This window comes from Vidua chalybeata, chromosome 7 (genome assembly GCF_026979565.1).
Source record: "Vidua chalybeata isolate OUT-0048 chromosome 7, bVidCha1 merged haplotype, whole genome shotgun sequence".
Lineage (NCBI taxonomy): Eukaryota > Metazoa > Chordata > Aves > Passeriformes > Viduidae > Vidua > Vidua chalybeata.
Window position 1 is genome coordinate 27,617,227 of NC_071536.1, and position 24,783 is coordinate 27,642,009.

At 40.4% G+C, this 24,783-nt stretch overlaps 1 protein-coding gene across 1 annotated transcript in view; it reads right to left on the minus strand.

The window, feature by feature from the left end:
• CLASP1 (cytoplasmic linker associated protein 1) overlaps positions 1-24,783 on the minus strand; it is a 170,058-nt gene that overhangs the window by 81,447 nt on the left and 63,828 nt on the right. The window contains exons 9-16 of the mRNA XM_053948460.1: positions 8,406-8,558; positions 7,382-7,455; positions 6,622-6,714; positions 5,137-5,282; positions 4,249-4,384; positions 3,455-3,525; positions 2,375-2,434; positions 1,579-1,656 (exon numbers count right to left, since the gene is read on the minus strand). Of these exons, the coding sequence (XP_053804435.1) occupies positions 1,579-1,656; positions 2,375-2,434; positions 3,455-3,525; positions 4,249-4,384; positions 5,137-5,282; positions 6,622-6,714; positions 7,382-7,455; positions 8,406-8,558 (811 nt within the window). The remainder of the gene's footprint in view (positions 1-1,578; positions 1,657-2,374; positions 2,435-3,454; positions 3,526-4,248; positions 4,385-5,136; positions 5,283-6,621; positions 6,715-7,381; positions 7,456-8,405; positions 8,559-24,783) is intronic.

The window sequence follows — 24,783 nt, forward strand, 5'->3', positions numbered from 1 at the left end:
GCATTAGGGAAGAAACCCTCATCCCTCCAGCTATCTACTGTACATGGGAGACTGCAGGCCCACCAGACTGACACTAGTGTGGGACTGGGTGTGCAGTAGCTACTTCAAAAACATGCCAAAGGCAGAACACACATGAATGAGCCTGATTCAGGAAAGCACCAGCTGCTGTCTTCTTCCTTAAGTTTAATCAACAGGTCTCCAAGAATGCTGCAGAGACACGTCTCTGTACTGAGTTGAGGCTGCTGTCTTTTTGGAAAAAAAAAAACCCAACATGAAAAAGGAAAGAGATGCTCACATGGACTTCAAATCAGTGCCATGATGACAATAAAAGAGCATTTTAAGATGAGAGAAGAATTCCTCTATGGTCCAAACCTCCTGGCTGATGGCTAAACACCATTCACTCTTGAGACACAAAGGAGATGAAGACTCTCAGTACTTTTCAAGGGGCAACTAATGGGCAGTTCAAGAGTAAGAGCATGAGCTCAAATGAATCAAGAATTGTTTGTGCATGACAGCCATTCCTCAGAGAAGCCACATGCACTCTCACATCACAAGAAGAAAACAAATTTCTGTCTCACAATCAGCCACACTACTATTTAATAAACATGGGAAGAGAGAATTAAGCCTGCTCTCTGAAGTCCCATGCCATTCTCCTTGCTGTCTATTCAGCTTAACTAGTCACCTGCTGTGAAGTCTCAGTGACAACTTTAATTTTCAGTGATGGACATGCTGCCTTTCAAAAGGATTTAAGCATCTTACTGTGAAACACCACTGCTTAAAACACAGCATTTAGATTAATAAAATGTATTATTCATTGTTTTCATGTTTTACACCATTCTCTTTCTGCAGAAAAATGTTCCTGTAGTGTTCTGTTCAGAAAAGCATGATTCTGGTACACAGCATACTACCCCTAAGTAAGATCATATTAATGGAAATGCATAATATCTTCAAAAGAATAAAATTAATTAAAATATTAAAATTTCCTATAAATAGGCACAAAATTTTTTTTCAATGTCATAAAATACTACCTTAATTTAGGATACCATTTAGCACTGTACTAGCACAAGGACTTTTATTTCAAGAGCAGCAAATAACAATAGAATAGGCTACTTCAGTGGGATGGGACCTATAAGAAACATCTGGTCCAGCTGCCTGACCAAGTCAGAGCTGACCAAAAGTTAAAGTCTGTTGTTAAGGACATTGTCCAAGTGCCCCTGAAACAGGTTTGGGGCATTGACCACCTGTCTGTGAACCCTGTTCCAGTGTTTGACCCCTCTCTTGGTAGAGAAATATTTCCTGATGTCCAGCCTGGAGTTCCCCTGTCAAGAGTTTTAAAGCATTCCCACGTTTCTATCACCAGATTGCAGGAAGAAAGGACCAGCACCTTCCTCTCTGTTTCCCCTCCTCAGGGAACTGTACAGAATGGTCACCCCTCAGCTTCTCTCTTTTCCACCGACTGGGAAGTCAGGAGAATGTACCTTGTCCAGATTTTTGTCTCAACCATGCAATACCACTGACTCACAAAACAGGGGCAAAGAAGGGGAGGAGGAAGAGACACCAACAATAGCTTCCACTTACTTTCTTGCCTCTATCCTAGCTTCAGAGTCTGCATCATGAATTCCCTTCTTTATTGTTTCAGCCAACACTGATATGTGTCTGAAATAAGAAAGAAAATATTATCCAGCAGTTCAGAAAGATGTGCCACACTTATGAACAAATGACTAATTTGATTTTGCCTTGCTTTCTGAGAACAAACAGTTTACCACATCCTTTCATTTCCATCAAGGATCTTTTGTGCCCTTTATTTATTTAGTCTTACAAGTCAGTTTTATTTTATCCACACTGCTGTCTAGGAAACAGCAACCAGCATCCTTCATAGACCTTTACTTAACTATCCAAACTGCCTGGATTCAAGAACAGTCTCCTAAGCCCTAAATAGTCTTGTACAGTCTAGGGCTAAGGAATTGTGTCCCAGTCTCTCCTTGCATAATTACTTCAGCTGGTAACTAGTTTGAAGTAATGTAGACGTCTCAGAAGCTCCTGATAAGACATGCAGCAGACTTCACCTCATCATCTCACTTCAGGGTGCAAAAGGGGGAAAAATTGTTAAACAAAAGTTATTGAGTTCAGGCATTTGCTCAGCCAGATTTTCCAAGGCTGGCATAGGAGACATACTCACCAAACTCTGACAGAACTACAGAACAAACAGCGTATTTGCATACATGCTTCTTTTGGGTGGCAAAAACATCTCTAGTACAGCTACCTAATATGATCTTCTCTCCTAAATGATCCTTTCTGCAGAATGAGCCAGGAAATAATCTCCTTCTCCCCAGATCAGTAGGAGAGAACAAACCCACTTGTATTCAGAACTTACCTTTCTAAGGAGTGTGTTTGCCACTCCTGCAACAGCAAGTCTAAAAATTCAAAGCAGCGCCTGAGAGGAGAGAGAAGAAAGAGAAGAAATGCTGAGTTTTAATTGGGGCACACTAGCTTTGCCATACCTGACTCTGAAAGACAGCCATGTTTGTTTAGGAAGCATTTTGGGACATCAAAATTCAGTGCTGACCTCAATAAAAATATCAACAGCTCTAAAAAACCATTAATAAACAGACAGAAGTATTAACTGGAGGCAGCTTGCTATAGGGAAGCCTGAAGAGAGGGATTGCCATAAACAATCCTGGAAGCTTCCTTTTTCATTAAACAGGATACAGGCTCAGAAGATTGACACTGATACTCTGTACCTGCCAGTACAGGCTTCACAGAGAAACCCCACAGTTAACCTCATGTGGGGACAGACCTTCCAACTTCAATTTCCCTTCCTCACTTCAAGAACCTTAAGGCACAAGTGTGCTGAAATGTGTTCAAGTCTTGTCACCAAATACAGCAACCACAAAGCCCTTCCTTTTGTCTAACTCAAAGAGAACCAGTTAAAGTATATGGAGGAGGCAAGAGTCTCCCAGTGAGATAGTGGACTGAAGCACTTCGATTTTAAGTGCAGACAGGACCATTAGACCATTCAGTCCAAGTTCCCTTCCAGATGATGCTTTCATGTAAGACTGTTTTACTGGCTCAAAGAAAACAAGTCACTATAACAAACAGCCAGCAGTGGGGAATAGGAACGTGTCTGTAAAAATGCCAAAATAATATGCTGTTATAACAACATATAAGGACAACAATTAGTTTAAAAACCATTTCTCCTTGTGGAAAAATGCTTTTTCCTTTCTGCAGTGATGCAGTTTATGGACGATAGTTGACTTTGAATTTGAACTCAAATAATGAAGAAGAATGAGATTCATTCTTATATTAAGTGTGTTTTCATTCATTCTTATATTAAGATTCGTTCTTATATTAAGTGTATTTTCAACCCTTTTCACAAATAACAACAAATACATTCACATTTTCAGAAAGCATCTATTTACTAGGGAAAACCAGTAAATGCAAACTAAATTCTCACCTTCTAACTGCAACAGACTTGGAGGTACAATTACTGGTTATGATGGGTATTAACCGAGGGATGTGCGTGTGCTGGAAGTAAACAAACAAGAACAGGAAGAAATCTTTACACAACAATTTCATAGAATGAAAGACCATCTCCTTCACCCACCTGAGCTCAGTATTCAGATCCTTATTGTTGCTCAATACTTAAAAACAGAACTGCTAGATAAAGGAACACTAACAGATATAGACAGATTTTTAATATTAAAAATATTTTACAATTTATCAGCTAAAATACCTTTAACAAATACTTGATTTTCTTTTATAATTACACTCTCTAGTGAGTCAAGTAGCTGAAGTCACTGCAGGAGGATCTGAACTGCCAATGGTGACAATTTTAGAGACATTAGGCTACCTACAGCTTACCCAATGAATCACTAGGCAGAAGTCACTAATAGTGAACTAACAGTTTTGAGAAACATGGACTGTCTGTGAAGTATTTTAGAGCATAATTAAGAGGATGAGTCTGTGCTGCAAGGTTGGTCTAAAACCCTTTCAAAGAAAAATGTTTGCTCAGCTCTTAGAGATTCATTTTTTGTCCTGCAAGAAGAAACATTTCCTCTACTATTTTGGCAGAGCTTAACAAGCATCATCTGCACAAGGCTGCAGAACATCTGAGACAGCCAAGCCCAGCACTATCAGAAAAGTAGATTAGGCATTAATCTTATTTTTATTGCAGCAACATTCATATTTCATCAGAAAGACTGCAGTGTACGTAAATTTTAACACTGTTCTCTTTTGATATATACTTACTCGAATGATTAATCTAACTGCTACAACACCAGAAGTGGCCATGACTTTGGCACTATTTGGAATTAGATTAAAAATTGTTGGCATGATGGCTTCTGCCCCATGGTCAAACTTGTTTCCCAGAACTGATGACAAATGTCTGAAAAACAGAATGAAGTCATGCTGGTAAGTGAGCTGAAGATAAAGCGAGTCAGACTTGTACAGAATATGTGACATAAGCACATCTGACATCTCAATCTTTGCAACTGTCACCTCCAGTCCAACTCCAAAGGACAGATAACACCATGTTTCAAAAAACAGCTCCTTTCCTTTCATTTCAAACTTGTGTCCTATATTCATCTGAACCCTGAGAAACCGTAAGGTCAGCATAAAATAAAGTAACTAGCACAGCTAAAAATTTATTTATCAAATAAATGGGATCAAGGTGATAAAATATTTTTTGTTAGTTTATATTACAGCTTCTCTGAAGCTCCCTATTTAAAAAAAAAAACATGTCAGAAACACTGCAACACACTTTTTCTTGAAGTATTTCACAAAGGATAGACCATCAGAAATAAAAACTAGCTCAATCTGAACCAGAACAAAACAAACATTTTCAGCTTTATTGTTCAATGCTTCCCTCCCTACTTGTGCATGAAGGCATGGCTTGCTCATTCACTCTGTGCATCCCACATCAGCATTATTTAATACTCAGGTACATGGCTTGGCAGAATTACAATTAGTGGCCTATATGATGGGGTTTGAAACAGATGCAGAAAAATCATGTTTAACTATATACATGCTTTAACTGTATAGCACCACAGCACAAGCTGCATCCTAATTGTGTTTTAATCAGTGCCTGCTCCTTTTCTTCTACATCATATTTCAAACACACATAGAAAATAAACTTACCCCAAGGTGATACAAGCCTCTCTTACAACTTGAGACCGCAGGTCTTTAGCAGATAATTTAAATGCTCCGTCCAAAAGTCTTAAGTGTTGGAAGAAGTTATCGTATTCTGCAGCTCCAGCCAAAAGTAAGGAGCGGATCTTTTTCAACTGTTAGGAGTATAAAAGAAAGCAGTGACTGTTAATGAGCAGCAAATATAAGGACAGTTATGTCTTTATACCTAGTTCCAGGTTTCTTGTGCAATTATTCATCAACATGCATTGAGGAAGTTGATTCTTGATGCCCAAGCAATTTTATTTCCTATCTTATATTCAACCCAGGGCTAGTTAACATACTAAGTACAATAAGCCAAACATCCTTGCTAACTTACAGAAATCCAGAAGTGTTGCATACAGCTACTCAAATTGTATAGTTAATAACCCAAACAATTTTTTTTTAAATCAAAAGATATCTTAAACATTCTCCTTTGTTCCCCTATTTACAGCAGCTTCTAATGTTTAGGCAATCTCACAGCTGACTCTTGTGTTAAAAAGATACCTAGACTTAAAGGACATGGTTCACACTCAGGCCTGGGTAATAATGACTTATATCCAGAATGTGTCCATTGACTTCATTAACACAGTTATCTGGCTCTAGCAGAAGTGGAACCCTGACCCCATCAAAATGGGAAATTTCCCATTAATATTACAGGGACCACCATCTCATCCTACAGACAATCCTCTGACACCTTCACAGGCCCTCCCGTGCACCACTGCATCTGCACATGGCCTCGATTTCAGCTGCCTGTTACTCAGTACAGAAATAAAATTAAACAGAAGTAAGCTGAATCAGCCCAGTCTGACACTCAGATCTGTAATACAGGGTTTGCAAGACATGGCAAAGCTGCTACACCAGTGATGAAAGTCTACTGTGCAGACAAGAATGTGCACCTATTTGTATCATGAAAACACAGCTCACCTCAGTAAACAGTATTTGGTCTTGACATGCATACAACATGCAATTTTCCACTTCCACACTTCCCAGAGGCATATTTATTTATTCAAAACTTAAGTGTATAAATTCTTGCTCAATTATTTTATACCTCCCTTTCGTAGAAGTATAAATAAATATTCTGTAAGCAAAGTAATTTTCTGCCTTATCAGGTAAGTTTTAAGATATTCTGAATAAAACTTGACATTTTGATTTTAGCACCTGCTAGCAAATTTCTAGCTTTGCAACTGGATTTGCTGCACAACTTCCAATTCAACCTGATGCTGTCTCAACAGAATCTTGTATATCAAATAGCAATTTCCTTCACAAATGTGGCTTAAAGTCAGTCTCACAAGGAAACGTTTCCCTCAAATTTGGGGGAACATAACATAACAGGTGCTCACCACTAAAACTACATTCCAGCCTTAGTCTGAGGTTCTCCCAGTACCCTCAGTGGGATTAAGCTTAGTGTAGAAAAAGCTTGTATCAACAGAGATCCTACCTAAATTCACTACTTACCGCAGAAACTCTCTGTTCCCAGTCGTGTTTATCATCTGATAGTATCTCTCTGATCTTGTTTATGGATTCCTCAAGATCCCGGCTGGAATAAATCTACAAATTGAAATACAGAGTAGCACTGTAATGCAGGATTTACTCCATAAAATCAGATCACTTCCCAACTACATCCTTTTGTCCTTTGCACCTCCATGCTTAAGCATCATGTGCTAGTCTTGGACACAACTGGCTTTGCATAATGCACAGAATTTACACCCACTGCCTGCAACCAAAAATTTAGAAATTATCACAAGATGACTGAAGGATCATATTGCATTATTTTACTATAGTTTCACAATTTTAAGCAGCATTCCTGTAGCTACTAGTGCCTATATTAATCAAAACCTACAGAAGACCATGAGAGGATAGATGTGCTGTTCAGCTGTCCCAAATACAAAGCTCCAGCAAAGGAGAGGGGATACATGATGCATCTCAGCTATCCAGCTAAATCAGCAAACATGTATGGTCCAGTTGTCACACTCACAACAGCAGTGATCCCTGAGACACAAGTCACCTTTGCTGCTTTCAGTTCCCAAAGGGTTTCATATAAACTACTAGCACACCTCACCATTTAAAACTTGCCTCCCTTCAACTTCTAATCTGCTTCCCCCTTAAAGATTTGCCAACATCACAATGAAGCACAACTTGCCAGTGATTAGCATGAGATCCTATAGCCACCTTCTGCTTTTTAGTACAGCATGGTTTAACAGGTAACTCTACTTACCTGAACTGTTGGGACATCTTCAAATGCCTTAATGAAGTCTTCTTCATCCACAGCACCTGCTCCCTCTTTGGCTGCTGACACACAAATGAAAAAGTCTTTCAATCTTGTTATCAATAAGAAACCACCAGCTATCAAGGCACTTAATCAGGAGAAAGTTCACTACCCATGCAGCCTGGGAATGCTGCAGATGTAACGAAAGCAGAGGCAGGGAAACTCAGTGCCAAGCACTGGTGAGACATTCATGGCATCCTTCAACTCACAGGCACACAGGGCACATTAGGGAAGTCATTACAGTAGTCACTCAACAGTTAGGGGACACAGTCTGAAAGATGAAAGGGAATACTTACTTTAATTATATGGGAGACTTTATTTTAAAGGATTTAATCCCATCTATAATAGATGAAGGTGAAGATCTGACAGGTGCACAAACAGACGAACGATAAGGAAGATAAATAGTCTCTGGAATACTAATCAGATTAGAAACTGCCTGATACAGGGAACTTTCTCCCTTTCCCTAGGACACATACAGAATTAGAGCTACATGTAGAATAATTGCAGAATGTAGAATAATCAGAATGACTGATCAGAAATCTTTCTGCACCTTCATTACCAGCAATGCCCAAAGGTCTTAAGCCAGTGTGTCAGGTTTAGACTGCAAGGGCTGAAGGGTGGCTATACAGCTTATGTAGCTATAAGCAGCCTCAGTTCAGATAGAGATGGAACTAAAAAGGCAAAAATCTACACACTGGAGCACCAACATGATTTACTCATAGCCCTCAGTGCACAACCACACAGGTGCAACCTCTCACAAAATGCAAAATAAATTATGGGGATGTGGGGATTGCTTTGAGATTCATCCTAGCAGACTCTGGTTATGGCATGCAGAGAACACAGACATAATGACTGCATAGGAAAAAATTTGTTACTGGATTCTTGGGGCCAGTCTGGAAGTGCTTGCGAGAAGCTCAATATGAACACTGTAATACTTCACAGATACATCAATTTATACAGGCTATTGGCTTACTTGAAGACTTGGAGCCCAGAGATGCAGAGCCAAGTCTGCGGGTAGTGCCCATCCCAACTCTGCGTGAGTTTGCAGGGGCCTTTGAAGATGTAGAGGAGCTTGCTGAGGAAGGTCTGTTTCCATCCACGGAGTCTTCATCATCAAAAATTTTATCTGCCAAAAAAAACACACGCAGCTGTAAGACCAATGAAGCAAGGGGGTGTCCCAAGGAACATGCTCGTGTTATGGGAAATATGCCACATTTTCCAGCCTACTCTGCCAGCTCCCATCTCAGCAGTGTCCTCATGCTAAAATCCAGTTAGTCATGGAATACCACCAGCTCACTGAACCCAATCCTTTGCTATTGCAGCCACTACATTATAAACCCTTTCAATGAATGCATTCAGATTAAAAGAATGAATTTCCAATCTACAGGAGAAACATGCAAGCCCCAGATAATTCTTGGGGTGTTGACAGTCTGCATCTCTCACGTTTATGCCTCCAAGAGCTCTTTTGACATGGACTGTAGTGAAACTAAGACCACAAGCAAATCCAAGATCCAGCAGCAACTGCCTGCACCAGACCAAGGATAAACAGTGTCACCCAGGGAAGTTCACTTGGCAATGCCCATGCTGTTGATGGACCACAGACCATTAATCACAGACCCATCTGGAGCTACAAATCTCCTTTACTTCTTTAAATTAACACCAGAGATTCCTTACAAGAAAATACAAAAAGTTTCCTCAAATTCATAAAAACATAAATATAAGGTGCATGAAACCTTATAGAACCTTCCATGTACATCCAACTTCAGCCTCTACCACCAAACAAGAACATAAATTAATCAAAAATTAATTACAGCCACTTTGATTCTCAGTCAAGGTTACCTCAATTCCAAAGGACTGCTTATATTGCAGTTTTACACAGATTAGCTAATTCACTTGAAAAAAACAGCCTTAGGTTGAAAGGTGACAAAGCAGTTGGGCAGCTGATATAGATGGAACACGTAATTATTGAGGCCAGAAAGCCAGCTCAGCCCCCATCACTCAGCTTCTCCACAGGAACACTTTTCCAAGATTTGAGACCAGCTTCATGCCCATCCCTCTCCAGCAGCCCAAAGTACACACTCACTCTCACCAGATTAGGAACATTTCCTTCACAATTTTCACTTGGCAAAAAGTCAAGCAGGTGCTTTAATCCATCCCTGCTCAGCAAAACATCTGGGAACATCTAGTAACAAATACAAGCTCCTAGTGAGACACTAATGAGTGAAATTTAATACAGGCTGAGCTTTCTGAAAGTAAAAAAAATAACTTGGTAACAGTATAGGCATATTCTAGGGGAGGCAAAAGAACAGGAAGAAAAGCCCGTTTTGTTCTCAGCTCAATCACCTTCAGTTTTCTCTGCCCTAAGTGGCACTGGCTCATTAGCACCTGGACACAGGAGAATTATCACAGATCATCTAAAAACCTACACACCTCATTTTTTATATGCAGCAGTGCACATGATGCCATTCTCCAATCACAACGCAATACTGACATGGCAGGTACACAAAAGCATCCAAAAAGTGAAAAAAGGTGAACAAGGACATCTCGCCTCTTCATTTTGATGCTTAAGATGTCTTGAAATATGGGAAGGGCTAGAGAAAAAAAGCAACTCTAAAGGAAAGGGGTAAAATACTAACTGGTACTTGTACTGTTGTTCAGGAAAAAAGTGAACAAGACAGAAGTGAACAGAAGAAGTTTAACTTTGATAAATTTCAGGTCACACAGCTAAAGAGAATATAAAGCATAATTAGGATGTGGGCTGTCTCTTTAACACGGTGCCTGAAGGCAGCCATGGAGACCGTGTTATCTCCCTGTTGACACTGGTCTTGTTCTGACATATGTAATTCAAAACTAATTTGAAAAGAGCTCAGGGAACAATCACGAGAACGATTAAAGGATTAGAAAATATGCTTTTAATTCAATTAAATGAAAATTCTCTGCAAGAAATTGTTTAGTCTAGCCAGATTCCTAATAAGTTGCTTGATTATATTCTGTGTTAACACAGCTACTGAAGATTTATTAACACAGTTTTCCAATGTGATTTATTAATATTGTTTCTCACCTAATAGAAAAATATACAGCAAGACAACTGGCTAGAGGTTAAAAACAAATTTAATTCTGAGTTGCCTTTTTTTCCCACTCTTCTCTCCTGCTCCTCCCTCCATTTTTTGCAATAATCACAGGGCTGACCCTCTGTGAGGTTAGGAGGTGCATCACCCAGTGAATTCTACCACAAGCAGTTCTTTAAAAAGCAAAATTGAAAATTTTTCCCCCCAGAAGACACAGTCTAGTTCAAACAGGAATTATTTCAAAAACACTACTTGGTGTGAGTTGCACCAAGGTCAGGGCAGATCAAAATAGGCTTTAAAATGTTTAATCTCTGAAGCCTCTAGTACAAGGTTTAAGTGATTCAGAAAGACTTGGACAGCCATTCAATCCAAAAATTTCTAAGCAAAACTTCTTCCAGTTGCACTTATTTCAAAAGCTCCTATATAAACATTTAGCAAACTATTATTTGCATATGTGTACTAACAGCTAGGAGACAGTCAGTCATATTTGAAACAAAAGGTACTTTTACTAGTTCATAGCCTCTTTCATCAGGTAATAAAATTCTCCATCAGCTGCATTTCAGGCTACCTAGATGCAGCCTTAGTTAACTCACTTCCTCTTCTATATGCATTTTCAAAGCCTCAGCCCTCTGAAGGGAGCAGAGGGTGTGGTTTGCTATTTCATATAATAAATCAAAAGTAAAAAATCCAGGTATTAAAAGCATTGCACTCCTGTAGCATTTTAGCAACTAAATAAACTATAATTTCTTTCTTAAACAGACTTTTCTGAGCATTAGCAAAAAAAACAACACTCCAAAAATCAAATCAGCCCTCCCACAGTTCTGGGGATGACTGGATTACAATCATATCTTCCTGTTCATTAAGTCTGGAAACTAAGCACTACATATTTATCAAACCAGAATACCCCTTCAATAACCCATCAGCATTTTCTCATCTGAGCAGCGCAGAATGACAGCACCACATTCAGAACTGCACATCAAGTCTGCCAGCAGCACGTGTGCAGAACAGAAAGAGAAACAAAGAACAGAAAGGAACCTGGACACAGGAGTACAGAAAAGAACAGAAAACCAAGCTACTATATATTATTGTTACGAAACCCTTTTTTTCTTTGCCTCCCATTGATTCCTGCTCATAATAATCATTTGAACCAGGATCATATTTTTCAGCATATCTGCAAATGGCAAATTCAGCATGGGTGTAACTCTCAGGCCACCAGCTGAGGTGCACTGAAGTGGAATCAGTGCCCCACTCTAACATTAAATAACCATTGACATTCTCCCATCACAAGACACCCCCAGTGCTCATTTATAAGGACCTTACAGTACTCTCTGTCAAAGACATGCCCTTATAAAAGAGGCCTTTGTCTGCTCGCCACTCTGCTGTCTCAGAGACAGAGAGAAGACAATCTGCTTTACGTTTTTCAATTCCTTTACATTATTTAAGAAGAAGAGAAAATTGCTTACAAGTACATATCCTTCTGCAAATAAGCTTCCTCAACATTCCTTCATATTTTCCATAGCGTGCCCAGATGTAAGAGTGCTTCACGGAGTGCCGCGGCTTTCAGTCCAGAACATAATCAATCACTGCCCCTCGGATTCATTAAGCATGCTGTCTTCACACGTGGATTTAAACAGCCATGGCCTCTGTCCTCTCTCTCTCTACGGCTGCAGATCTGCACAGTTCTTATTATCAACACCCATTTCAGCCCAGGAAACTTCGGTTCACTTCTAGGGAGGAAATTCCCTACTAGCGAGGGGAACCCAGGACAAATAATCCGGGATGAAGATGAGCTGAGTCTGCCTGGCTCGGCTGGCTTGCACTAGGAACCAGCCTGGCTTTATCCCCTGGGAAGCGCTAACAGGAGCATCTCAACAGCTGTCATCATTTGTCCATGACGAATAAATTTAGTCATTATTCATTTTAAAACGTAACCCCTTCAGGTCTGGGCAAGGTGGAAAGTGGGGAGAAGAGACTGCAGCAGCTATTCAGGAACCATGGTAAACAAAGGCCAGCACTTCCCTTGCCTGCACCACCATCCTGGGACATTTAAAGCAGAGTCTCAAATGTCCTTTCCAATGAAAAAACATACTTTCTGGCTTTAAAAAACTTTAGGATGTCAAATTCAAATATTTTGGTTATTTGTTTGTAAACTTTAGAGAAGAAGTTACTCTGTAGTGATGACAGACTGGACAGAGAGCTTTCCATCAGATCTGTTCCTAACAAAGATGACCCACTATGGTCTTCACATTTGACTCTGTAAAGGACTAAACTTGTCCTGGGCCCACAGTGCCCACTCATATCTGTTCCATTTCCAAGCATCAGAGCAGCTGAAACAGGCAGGATGGGTACCTCTTGCACGAATCACCTGCAATACTCTCAGAAGAATCTCTCTTTTGGGTGCAGATGGATGTGGATGACACCAGAGGAACCTGCCCCCCACCATTCCTATGGCATGCTCCACCAGGAGCAGACAGGTAGCTGCTAAAGCTGACAAACATTACAGCACTTCCAAATTCCATACTCAACCCCTACTAGGTGGACAAAGTCCAGCCCTCTGAAGGTCTGAGAGCCCTGTACAAGCCAAGAACACACACAAGCAAAAGTAGTGATGCCAAAGGAAACAGGGTGTGTTCCTCTTTACTCCTTTCCGCCAGGCACACGTCCATGAGCACTGGACCATATTTTTGAGACAGACGTCCCTTTGACATCTCAGGTCATGCCCTCCCCCCAAGGCAGCATCTGGTACCCCCATCTCCAGCTGTGCCTTCTGTTGCCACCCTCTGTTGGGCGTCCAAGCGAGACAGCTTCAGCTGAGGTTAGAAGCCTCTTCCCATTAGCCCACATGAAACCCATGCATGGCTTAGCTGCAAGCCTGTCCAACTCCAACACAGGTGTTGTAGAGGTTTCTCCAGGAAAATGAGTTTATAAATCCACTAAAGATAAAGGACATGTATATGCTCCTCAGCAGGATTAAGCTTTTAAAAACAAAGGAGTCACAGCTACAAGCAGAAGTCCATGGGCACAGTACATCATTAAGGTTTCCTGCTTGGCCATCTCCCAGCGTCCCAGCTGCTCTCCCTGGCCCCAGACACAGCTCTTCCTTCCCACCCTCCACACCAGGCAGTGTTTTGCACCTAAAAAGCCACCTACTTGTCCTCAGTGACCCTGGTCAGTCCTGCCAATGCCACCTGCCCCTCTCTCTCCCATCACATCCAGTTATCCCAGGTCAACCCAGTCACCAGCTCCAGTCCCAGCCCACCCCTGCTGCTGCCTTCTGGCACTATGTGCTGAGCCACCTCATCATCCTTCACAACTGGCTTTGAAGTAGAGTCCCAAGAACCTGCCTTCAGCATGCACTGCTCCAAGGGCTGAACAATGACAAGGACATGCTGGCATATCAGCAAAACCTTGGCTTTTTTTCTCTTATCTCACATATATCACCCTATTTAAACTACAATCTGCATCATTATGGGTGGAAGTTTTTCTGAATAAGGTTTCAACAATGCAAATCTAGTTGATGTATTTGTGGCCATAATAAATACAATAAACAACATGGTTGCCATCAGCCACAGGTAAGGCAGTGCTTAGAGATCCAGGCCAAGAATGTCAGGCCAGGTAGGTGCAAAATGTTTTTACCTTTAATAATTCTTAAACACCACATGGTTTCCTTTAATCCCAAATGCTTCAGTTTTCCCTCCTTAGCAAGGAAAGCCATCATCGTGGCCGCTGCCCCATTCTAATCACTAGCTAATGAACCTAATAGGTCTTCAACTTTCCATTCACAAAGGAAAAGAAAAATCCTCAAAGAAATAGCACTTGGAATTGTCTTCTGCTCCAAATACATTGTATTTACATAGGCTGTTGTTCTAATACACATACTGCTTAGACCCAAGCAGCCACCTACAGCAATTTCAGAGTATTCATGCCTGCCATCCTTCTGTAAGCAGAAGAACATTCAGGCATAGAAGAACATTTAGGCATAGGAATCATTAGAAAAGCATATTCCTGTTTGTGAGGAACGCTATATTTATTAAACCCATACCAGTAGGATAAAATTAACTTTACCAAACTGGTATGAGGAAATTGTACACTTTAACCTGACCACAACCAACATCAGACTAGGCAGCCACAATAAGCATATAGAAAGTAAATTCCAACTTCAATCTGCAAGAATAAGCAATAGCCCAGGCAACATTCAAAATCTGCTCTCAGGGACTGGCCTGGTAAGTCAGACAAAATCATCCTGCAGAAGACTGATCTGAAATCATGCAATCTATGACTTAAGTTACTTTTCTGAGGGACATTAGAATTTTCAATCCTGGAATCAGATGACTCCAATTTAAGATATAGCCGTGACGGATGGCTGCAGGCATCATTGAGAACAGGAGTTTTAAAGAATTGAAAACAAGAGACAAAAAGGATTTAATGAGGCTGTTTACTTCAACACAGAACTTTTTCAACCATTATGTTGACAGTATTAATACCATCACATCATCAAGTCACAGCATGTCCCCTCTAACAGCATCTATGAGCATTAGCACAACTAAGAACACAGCAAACTAAAGTTTTAAGAAACTTCTCTTCATGAAACTAACACACCTGGAAATGGGAGGTTTTAAGAGTTAGTGAAATTGTCACTTAGCCAGTTTTCAGTCATATGAAAGTTTCCATCAGCTTTAAGTACATTTAGAAAAGAGGTGGTACAAATGTTATATTCCTACAAGCTTTATTAAATTAAATATCAATAGCAGACAAGATAACTATGATACTGAGTGAAAGAGCACCAGCTCAAACAACCAAATTAATTCAGAAAAGCATCATAAACTGAAATAAATTCATTAAGAGCTAGGATTTATAAGTTTCACCAATTCCTTTACTACAGTTCATACAGACACCTAAACAAGAATCAAACACTGATGTGCAAGGAGCTGCAGACACAGCCTTTACCCCCATAATGATTTTTAAAACATTAAATAACAGAGACAGACACATACACGTACATAAGGCAAAAACAAAGTGGAGAAGAGACAGAGATAAGGATTTACTTTCCTCAAAGTAATCCTTGGAAATACAATATTCCCACAGTGCTTTTTCCAGCCAGCCACACAGCCTTCTCCCAGACCTCAAGAGCACCAGGAAATCCACAGTGCATACCTTGGAAAAACACACCCTGCCGGAAAGCCCACACATTTACATAAAGTTTCAATTGAAAGAGCAGAAGCAGCTTTTCCCTGCCCTGCACTTACCCCTGTGGTTTCCCAGAGGTTGGCCATTATGTCTTGTGGGACACCCACCCTCCATTCACTGCCAGGCTGTCCACACATCTCCCCAGCCTTCACAAACACCCCAGATATTTTAGCGCCTGTAACAGACTCCACACCAGGGTGCTGCTTCTGTGTTTCACTGCCATGGCTTTCCCTGCTGACTGTGCTTAGGGGTGCTGCCCCAGTTTTGTTCTGGACCCTTGAAAATACCCTTTAAATTGCACTGCCTTCTGACTTCCTCATCACTGTGCTCTCATTAGCATAATCCTCAGAGATAAAAGGAACAAAGTGGGTCCCTGAGCCCTAGAGATACCAATCAGTGAGAAAGGCTGTTGATGCAGGATGGCTCAGGAAGATATTTTAGAGTCAGAAAACATCTTTTGACAGAACTATGGGCATGAGCCTTGTTGCAGCATCCTGTCATACCTGAACTGCAGATAAAGCACACTATTTCCTACTTTAATATTAATCCTCCATGCTGCACTGCAGTGGCAATGTTAAGATTTTGCCTCAGCCTTACTGAAGTTTAATTATTTATGCAAATAATTATATAAAAGAAAGTGAATTCTTCTGCCTTCATTCACAAGACAGAAAAATTCCATTCTGCAGAGGCACAGGAACTCCCTCAGGCGCCACTTCCATAGCAGGGATGTGTCAGATTAAAGAGCAATCAATGAAACTTTCCCCTCCTTGCTCTCATCTCCATCTCTGCATTTGCTGGAAAATTTATGGCAACACCCTGGACTCCCTGTTGTTTGCAGCAAGCAAACATCAGGATTCAGGCAGCAAAGCAGGCATCAGCATCACCCAGCTGCTGGTCATTCACACTACATCCAGCACCCCAGGCAACAGCCTCCCTTGCCAGGTCTGTGATCAGCTTTGCACATTATTTGCTTTAAAAATTATATAAATGTAACTTAAAGGCAGAGCCTTTCAACAAGAGCAAGAAGTATTTGCTGTTATTTTAATGTGTGAGTAAACTGAAACAGAGCTGAGGGACATTCTCAAGGGCGTGAAGACTCCCAGGCATTGCCAGAGTCTAGATTAAGCTCCATTCCTGAACAGTTTTTTGTACTGATCCCTTTCTCTTCCTTCTAATAAAGATGCAAGTAGTGCCCCAAATGTTTTCTTATTTTCCCAATATTATCTTCAAAACTGCTCTATGTATATTCAAAAAAGCACATTTGCAAACAGCTTGGGAAAAGTAGAAATAATACGTATTAGAATCAACATATTAGGAAAATTAATTTAATTTAGCTGTTCTTAGAGGTTGCTTGAAGCTTAGCCACACCTGAAATTGAGTTCTCTGTATTTCCCAGGGTTGGCACTACAGGAAAACAGCAACCAAGATTAAACCAAGCTCCCAGGGAGACACCTGCTGGCAGCAGCCTAGGGCTTATTTGCCAAAACCTGAAGGAACAAGGAGATACCTGTGTAATCGAAAGGTGATATTTTGTCTTGCCTGGACTGCCTGCACCCTCTGTAACTTAGTTAGCAGGCATACCAACAATCTGAAGCCTTCCAATGGACTGTATTTTTTCACCAGTGAATGGCAGGAGCCCCATGATAGGTGACTCCAGCCCCACAAGCAGGTCCAGACTTCCAGCTATTTGCACCATCTGCTGCCATGACATCACAGGGTGAGGCACTTCTCCAGCCTGCACTCCCCAGCTGGCATTCCCTGCACAGATCCTTCTGCCTCCTCGGGCAATTATGACCAGTGCAGCTTACCTCGATGCTGACTGCCCCAACACCCATCATTGTCAACACAAGGAAATTGCAGTTTCTACTGTTAGCACTTATCACTTCTTGAAGGGATGCCCATTCTCAACACACAGAACACCGAGGTGTAAAGCACTGACAAGAGCATGCAGAGTTGTTTTTGGAAGGAAAGAGCATCCTGACGTTTTTAGGACAAAGCACTGTTACAAAAAAAGCAAAGGCATCTTATTGCCTCCAGTTACACAGAGAACATTGAGGGGGACAGAAATGCTGCAGATCCCACTTCCAGCCACCACAGAACATCCTGCAAAGCCTGCTAATGCACAGAAGTCCTGCAGAAGAAAGCTTTCCAGAGATATCTACAAGGAGATAAAAATGCCAGGCTGCAGCTTTGTTTCCTTTTGGGTTAATTCTCAGAGGATGGCTGGGTCAGTGAGGTTAAGCCAGTAAGCTGTGCTGGAGGGACCTGGGGAAGCTGCAGAACCAGCCCTTTCCAGTACCTTCATGTATGTTTATTTACAATCACTACCAGGGACATGTTGCCCAGCACGTCCTGTGAGATGGTGGGGCATCCTAAACTTTCCAAGCAGCCACTTCTGAGCCAAGAATCAAAATAGGTGCAGTTATCCCAGAACAATGAAGGAAAAAATAAGGCTGTCAGCCTACAGCCTGTACAGCCACAGAAAACAGGAGCCTTCTGTCCCAAGGCATTATATTTGTCTGGTCAAAGGCTAATGCAAGAACATGGGTACTACACTGGCAAAAAAACTGTACAGTGCTACACACATCACACATCAGTGACTCCCATCCAGAATGCCTGGCCTGATGCATAATTAATATACTTTAATTAGATGACCATTTAAAATACTGTCAAATGCTCAGTGGGCAATAATCATGAGATAACAATGTCTTAGACTGAAGGTGGTTAAGACAAAAGAAAAACCACAGAGAAAACTACAGAACAACTCCCCAGCCTACATGTCTTTTGAGAAAGATTATCAACTAGTAAAACAGGCACGACCAGCATGATAACCAGGAATTTATACCATAAATTAATGCTTCATCTTTATAAAGATGCATATTACTACAGACTGTGAAGACACATATACCAGCAAAGTGTACAGACAAGCTTTGTTTATTTAAGAATAATTCAAAGTTGAATTTTATGATCCAGGCTATGCTCTATACCCAGAAATGGTTACCAAACAGTGGTCTGAGATGCCTCTGAGCTCCTGCCACAATGGCTACTAAGTTAAAGAGTTGGGTCTGTGATCTCCAGAGCACCCACATCTTTGCAGCTGTTAGCAAAGGAAAGGGATGGGGAACCAGACTTGATGCTGACACTTCTGTGAAGTATTCAGCAGCACTGCCTGCCTGCCACAGCACTCTTCTGATGCACCAGAAGGCACAAGTTTCTGCCTACTCCTAACTAATAAAAAGCAGGACTTAGGAACATTCTTGTCTCCCCACCACTTCAATACAGCTCCCTGAGAGCAAGCAGAGCCTTTGAGAAGCTGCATGCACACAGGATCTTACAAACCATGCTTCAGCACCAGTACACCAGTGCCAACGTTTGCAGCCCGTGCCAGCTTTTGCAACACCTGCATGAGCACATTCGACTGCAACCAGAGCTTAGAGCAGCAACTCCTTAGAGCTGGGGAGAAATACCCAATCCCCACTCACATCACCCTCATTTTGGTAAGCACTGGCAGAGGGAAGCAATGGTTTCCTGATAATCAAGCCCATTTGGTTTTTATCCCCAGTGTCTTAAAGAGAATAAACACAGTAAATGAAAAGCTAGCATTGCACTTTTCTCAGGATCATTTTAGAAAAATCTTATTGTATTTATTATGATCACTCAAGACCAGTGACTCCAAAGGTAGCATTGAAAATGTTTAGGGTTTTTTTAAGATGCAAAAGCAGAAACTAGTAAATAATATGAGGCAGGTTTAACTTTTAGTGAAAAAATGCTTGTTCAGTAATTTTTAGAATGCATGTTCACTGGCAATAACTCATAATACTACTCTGCACAGATTTGTATATGATCTAGATAGGATTAGTTCTACTTTTTTGACACAGTGGAAGCAAAGGCCAAATACACATGAGGAAGTTGACTGCAGGTGGTGCAGAGAAAGTCAGAATTAGAGCACATGCCAGAAGATGTATCAGAGTATAGGATTTCCTTTATTTAATCACCATCACATTAGGGTAAATTCTGCTTCCAGCTCTATACATTTGGGGTGAAGGTGAATCCAAAAGCATGCAGAACTTTGCAGGATTTTTGTTTTTTTAAGTTGCTATTATTTCAGATTTTCTTCTGTATGGTTTCAAGTGAGCATGGACAGGTTTTAGTACATCAACTAGTAGCCTATTTGACAGATACTTCAGTATAGCATATGGCTTCCAAATGGTTGGCTAACATAAACAATTCAGACTGATATTTAATACAGCTTCAAATAAATATAAGCACAGTCTGAATGCCTGATTTACAAGTGGAAAGCTCAAATTCCTGAGATCTGTTTCTTGGGCCTTTTTCATACCCATCTTTCAAAGCCTCAATTTAAGAAAATCATGGGTTTAAGGAAAAAAGTCATGGGAGAAAAACACCAAAACCAAAAATGTGTCACAATTTATAAAATATTAATACTCAGCAGGGCTTCTGTTTTCCTGAAGCTTGTTTCATCCACTCCCCAACATCTTTAAAACAAAAGGTAGATCTATGCTCCATCATCCACGTTCCTCCCCATAAAGAATCATCATTAGGAACAGCAAATAGAGCAGTCATACTCAGAGGGAGAAAAGCAGACAAAAAGGTAGAGGGAAGACATTGCTGAAACTTTCCATCCTTTTGTCATTAATTACTTCAGCCTACTAAATTTGGTATTCAAATTTCAGAGGCAACATGAAACCCTGAGCAAGCAGGGGAACTTTAATCTGCTACAAGGAAGAAAGCATCTTTCTCAAAGTGCTTGCAATATAAATAATGCAGTCATAGCACAGATAAAAATAATTACTATTATTCGACTTTATTATTAGACTTTATAAAAAAATAAGCACAAAGATCCCCCTCTTTCTTTTAAAAGAAAAAGGGCAGTTAAAAATGCAAGTAGTTGTGTCCTAATCAGTCTAACATACTCCTGCCTCAGTGTTGCTCTTCACTTTCTTCCCATGGCTCAGCAAACTTTTTCAACCATCCTCAGGTCCCTGCACCTAGGTAAAACTTAAGCCTGTTATCCAGCCATCCAAAACCACCTGCCATGACTGAAAGTTGGACTTAATAATTGATTCTGATCACAGCTGGTCATCTGACTTCTTTAGTAACCATCCTGTTTTCTTCCCACATACTATGTTCACAGTAGAAGACTTCCACAGCTGGTCTGTCCAAGAAGGAACAATGAAAGAAATCCATTTTACCACATAAAACCACTTTCTGCATATAACAATATGTCAGGATCAAATAGGAAATTCAAATTGAAAAAATGTGTTTGGCAGACCAGTAAAATCTTGATTCATCGGATCTGAACTCTATCGGTTTTCTCTGCTGTATCTCCTGTACCACTTTAATTCTGAGACTATCTCACCCACAAGAAGAACTAAACAAAGAGACTAAGGGCAGACTAGTTTTGACCTTAATCTCTTAGTTTTAATCAAGTTCAAAACTTGGTAAGAGGTGGTGGAAGCTCTGAATAAACATTTACAAGCAAGCAGATTCCCTCTGGTTCAAGGGCAAAGTCTGTCAAGTGAAAATGAAGAATGAATTTGCCTCAGGACTCAGACGCACAATCAAATTATTGCTGCTTAACAAGTTATAAGACACCAGCTGAGCCTAAGGAATGGCCCTTGAGATGCTCTTAAACTATGGCAAGTGTAAGGTAATATAATTTAACTTAGCTCTAAAGAAAATGAAGCCAAGCAAAATCATTCACATTTACCACAAAGAACACAAACACTAACCACAACCCAGCTAAACATCTTACTCTGGATCTGCTCATTAAAGACTTCACAAAACAATCTAAACAGAATTGGAAACATTAAAAACCAAAGAGGTTCCCATTCAAAAGCTGGGAATGCCGATTGAAGAAAAAGCCTGGCACAGCCGTTTTCACCACTACTGGGGAAAAAAGAAGTCAAAATCACTCATCTGTCCCTAGCACTGACATCTTCTCACACGTGATTCTGCCAAGAGAAGCTGATGTGGAACAAGACTGAGACAAGGTGGTGAGCATGGCTGGTATAAGTTCTTCCCCATTCAGAAAAGTTACTGAAATCATCATCATCACAGGATACCGAAACCCAACTGATTTCCACCTATATAGATTTCTGGTTTCAGACAGGCACAACTACTGCCTCCATGCAAAAGTTAAAGTCAGCAAGTCAAAACTAAAATAAAACAACACTTTATTAATACAAAGAACTGTTTTCTAAGCAGCTTGAGATCTCTCTTTTCCCTAAGGCAAGTCTGGCTGGCACAGCGACTTTGTACATCTGTGACCCTGAAAGATCACTGCAATGATAATTCAAATGGACAAATTAGAGAGCAGCTTCTTCCCTCTTGCACTGCTTTGTCTGTGCTGTAGAGAAATATGTCCCTTCATATGTGACATTTACACTTTACTCCTAAACTGCAAGCTGTAAAGTGTAGTCCTTGTAAAGGCTCAGCTCCCCAGAAGCAAGCTGTCCCCTTTTCAGCAGGCTGCTTATGATATAAACATAGAAGTCACCAGGAGAACCAGACTCCACTACACTGTGCTTCTGCTTTGTTAAATTGTGAAGATAAGCATAAATATACATGTTGAGATGAACAGTTCCTACTTTTACTTCAGTTCTAGGATATACAATTCACTCTAAAGCTTAAACTCAATAACCTTAAAACTTAAGAGGATTTTTACTGACTGTCTGAAACACTGATTACCCAAAAGAAACAAAATCTAGGTAACCAGAGCTTAGTATGATACTTGATGTACACTGCCTGAATTAAAGTCTGGGGAGATGGAAATAAGCTCTGGAAAGTACAGAGGAGAGGTAGAGATTAAATTTCTACAACACACAAGGAAGGACAGCTATTGAGTAGAGAAGGGAATAGAGAAATTCTTGTAAAACACACATGACAGGAATTCACACACTGTGCTTTGTGAGCCATCCCAGGAACTGGTGCATATGCAGCTTCTTACTTGTCAGATCAACTCATATCATGCTCAAAAAGCAAGAGTCAGGCATCCCTTTCAGTCCAGCAATTCAGTTAAATACTTACTAGTGACTGAAGCCATGATTCCTTATTCCCCATTACTATGAAGTCACTCTCCACACTTTGATGTCAAAATAAAATATTACTAAAACAGTATCAGCCCAAGAGATAATTTAAATGTCTAATTTTCCCCACTAACAATCACTTCTTGGGTGGTATTTTGTAAGTTGCCAGACAAGCTCAAAGCCTAGCAGAACTATCTAGGGTGATTCAAGGATGACCAATTCAGACCTTCCTCCTGTTCAGGCATGTTATGGCAGGCACTGTAATGCAGGAGGACTTTTAGATCCACCTGCTCTCTGGGACTTAAGGGACAGAAAGCCTTGTATTCAGGGGGTATGGGAGAACAGACAGAAATCGAGATTAAATGGATTCATATCATTGTAATATCCTACCACTTAGGAATAGGAGAGAGCACATGGGCAACCAACTGCAAAACCAAAGAGCACAACATTTGAGGATAAATCTTAATCAGGAGTAACAAGAGAAATTAATAGACTGCTTCAATTCTAAAGAGGCTTCTTTCAAGGTTATTCAACAAAATAAAATAGGGATGAAGTCTGAGACATTTCTATTTTGGAAACTCTGCAACAGGTTCCCAGGTTGCAATAATGGTCTTCAAGTACTTACTGGGCCTTTTACAGTGCAATAGCACTGATCAAATCTTTCCCTGAACCCAGGTTTACCATAAGGGATGACTGGGAAGAAGAAATTTGTTTTCTAAGTTTGCTCTAAAGGTACTGATCCCAACATAAGTATCTGTAGCCATCAGGTCACAGAGGTGGCAAGAGCTGAGAGAAGGAAAGCTCTTTGAAGCACCTTTGAAATCAGAGTATGATGCATCCTCACATTTGCATGATTTCTTATATCCCCATTTTATTAAGTCTTTATTTTTAGATCACTTTGTTGTCATCTTCCACTCAGTTCACATTCTTGTACAGGAGAAAAGGCATGACTCAGAGAAGAGGAGGTGCAGAAGACCACCATTTCTCTTTCACAAGAGGCAAAATGGATGATCCTTCTTTGTAAGTGTGAGCCCATCCAGTGAACTCCCTCCTGCCAGTCCTCACTCAAATGACAATGCTCTGTAATACAACTGTGTACTGGGTGACAAACAAAAAGTCTAAGTTCAGGTTTATTAAAGGTACTTTGTCTCTCATGGGTTGTAAGGTGTCCAGACACACCTAGAATTTACATTCCAGAGAAGGAACAAAAGAAAATAACACATGTCAAAGAATTTAAGTATTTTATTTTAAACACATTTCAGACACAGGAGTGAATTAAAAAGATGGGACTAAGTTGTTAAAAATGAAATGTGTGTTAGAGAGTAAAATCTAACAAGGAAAACAATGGCTCTTCCACATCTTTCATTTCACAACAGCTTCCCACTCACATGTGCAAAGCAAAATACACTTGCATTATATACAAGTAAAATATATTTGGTGGTTTGTATTCATTGTGTAGCAACATCAGGATTCCAGGTGACAACCAAGACTTCCTTCTACCAGCTGGAAGAGACACTGAAACCAATCTACAAATGAGAACAACTAATCACAGACTTTATCTGAGAGTTTCCTTTCTGAACCTTCAACTTTGGGGCTTTCACAGTGACTCACAAATGTGCAAATACATTTGTCCAAAAGCACACTTAAACCAGTTGTAAAAACTGAGAGCTACGATTCACTATTTCTATTTATTCATTCATCAAGTAAAAGGATCTTGACACACAAGTAAATTATTTTGAAATTATAATACTGTTTAAGATCAACAGTCAGATTCCAGACTCTTATGCATTTGCTTTACATTTTCACAAATCAGAAGCAGTAGTGACCATGTGTTGCACTCTACGTAACCAAGTGTTAATACTCACTTTGACTGGCAGGATTACTATCTGTTGACACACTGAAAAATGTTCACAAACTCCATAACTGAAACACTATCAGGTATGGAAGTGCTAATAGCACAGAGGAGGTATGAAAGCAGAGGCAAACCAGCAAGTTTTCATTATTAGCAGGTGTTTCCAGGTATTGCTTAGACTATCTGAAGAACCAG